We start from the raw sequence: 1,596 nt of genomic DNA, 5'->3' as shown, positions 1-1,596 counted from the left end.
ACAGTTGGCTTCATATTCACCATTCTCTGCAAGAACTTCCATAGCCATTGGTGATACATCAGTGATCCATTTTTCAGAAAAATCTCTCATTTGATTCATTCTTTCCATGACTTTGCATCTTATTTCCTCCAACATGGTGATAATTGTCTTGAACCTAGCAGCTAAAATCTAACTATTGAAAGTCTTATACATGTTATTCTCAACCACATCACACCTGCTATGTTCCTTAAAAAAGGCCCTACACCGTGCCTCTTTGTTGTACTTGAGCAAATCTTCCACAATTCCAACACCCAACCCACTTAGTTCATTAAATTTTTTTTGCTAGTACACTTCAAATAGGGCCCTTGCAACCTGCCAGAATATTTTCCTCCTTTCCTCACCACTCCAAACCTGCTTCCAGTTGGCCCATATATGTCTAGCACACCATCTATGCTCAGCATTTGGCAGTATATTAGTAAAGATATGACACTTGGACCTAACTCAACCTCCAAAACTAGCTCATGAGGGGAGAATTACTCAAGTCCATATAAGTAGAACACTCATCCATAATCGATTCCCCCAATTGATGTGGGACTCTAATCCACTCTAACAATATACGGATCTTAAAGATAGCCATTTAAAAACTATAGTCTGCAACATACCAGAAACTAAGCTTGAAATTAGGTCTTTTCCAGCCCTAGCTGCCACAATGGAGTTGTGTGCACCAGAGGCACAAGGACCGTGGTCAGCGCACATCATGATGCAAATCTGTTTTAAGTTCAATCAACCACAATAAAACAGATCAAGGTTCAGAAACACGACGACAAATGAGCTAGAAATTGATTAGTCTAAAATTAGCAGGTTAATGACTAAATGAAAGGAGAAATTGTGCATTACATGAATGAAACGCGAGCAATAGCGAGAACGACATCACCAACACCATATCCCTCCTCTACAAGTGTCGACATGAGCACACCAGCATACCGCTGCTCTACACCTGTAAATAGAAATGAAGACAAAATCAGCACTAATAATACAGCAAAATGGTGGAAATATAACAATTATCTTTAACCGTATGCACAGAATTCAACTCATACCCCTCTCATCAGATATGGTGGAAATAATGTGAGTTGGCACGCGAACTTTCCCTTTCTTAATTGCTGTGCTAAGATCTTCAGGAAGTTGTGGCGGTGTCACTTCCTTTACAGGTGTTATTTTACCCTCTTCGACCTACAAAATGACCAAACGATCTTTATTAAAATTCAATAAGTGACTCGAGGGCAATGCCAAGACACTCACCAGCTTTTGAAATGTTTCTTTGATAGCTCCTTCTAAAGCCTCATAAGAGGTAGGAACCACGGCTCCAGCGTCTTTGAGTGCTTGGTTCTTTGCTTGCGCTGACTCCATTTCACCACCGTTCATCGCCCCCTTATTTGCAGCATTCCAAGAATAGTTATTCACATTTGACGTACAATAATAGTAACCAGAAAAATAAATGCATGTCCTCGACTTGATTCTTCTCAAAAGAAGGAAATGATAAGAGGCAAAAACAACTCTAAAGAGTCTATGAGAGTGATCTTCATGGAAAATAGCTCACCGCGTGTCCAAGCTGAACTT

General features: G+C 40.0%; 2 protein-coding genes across 2 annotated transcripts; both read right to left on the bottom strand.

Moving 5' to 3' along the window:
* On the bottom strand, positions 1-170 carry LOC107872106 (the record flags this gene model as incomplete). Its single annotated transcript, XM_047405439.1, is given in 1 exon segment — positions 1-170. A coding segment is annotated over 1 exon segment (135 nt), but the record flags the coding sequence as incomplete, so codon positions are not given.
* A 422-nt stretch (positions 171-592) lies between these two features.
* On the bottom strand, positions 593-1,584 carry LOC107855183 (ATP-citrate synthase beta chain protein 1-like). Its single transcript, XM_047405440.1, has 5 exons — positions 1,577-1,584; positions 1,279-1,407; positions 1,077-1,209; positions 877-976; positions 593-747 (listed from the first exon to the last, which is right to left on the bottom strand). Exons 2-5 carry the CDS (start codon positions 1,399-1,401, stop codon positions 735-737), a joined length of 369 nt encoding a protein of 122 aa, XP_047261396.1. The 5' UTR covers positions 1,402-1,407; positions 1,577-1,584; the 3' UTR covers positions 593-734.
* Positions 1,585-1,596: the final 12 nt, after the last annotated feature.

Source organism: Capsicum annuum, unplaced genomic scaffold (genome assembly GCF_002878395.1).
Source record: "Capsicum annuum cultivar UCD-10X-F1 unplaced genomic scaffold, UCD10Xv1.1 ctg78595, whole genome shotgun sequence".
Taxonomy (NCBI): domain Eukaryota; kingdom Viridiplantae; phylum Streptophyta; class Magnoliopsida; order Solanales; family Solanaceae; genus Capsicum; species Capsicum annuum.
This window is presented reverse-complemented; position numbering and strand designations above follow the sequence as displayed.

Coding starts and splice junctions, on each gene's coding strand:
- LOC107855183 (XM_047405440.1), bottom strand. CDS start 1,401: ATGAACGGTGGTGAAATGGAGTCAGCGCAAGCAAAGAACCAAGCACTC. Junction 1,210..1,278: donor AAGAAACATTTCAAAAGCTG/GTGAGTGTCTTG, acceptor GTCATTTTGTAG/GTCGAAGAGGGTAAAATAAC. Junction 977..1,076: donor CACCATATCTGATGAGAGGG/GTATGAGTTGAA, acceptor TTCTATTTACAG/GTGTAGAGCAGCGGTATGCT.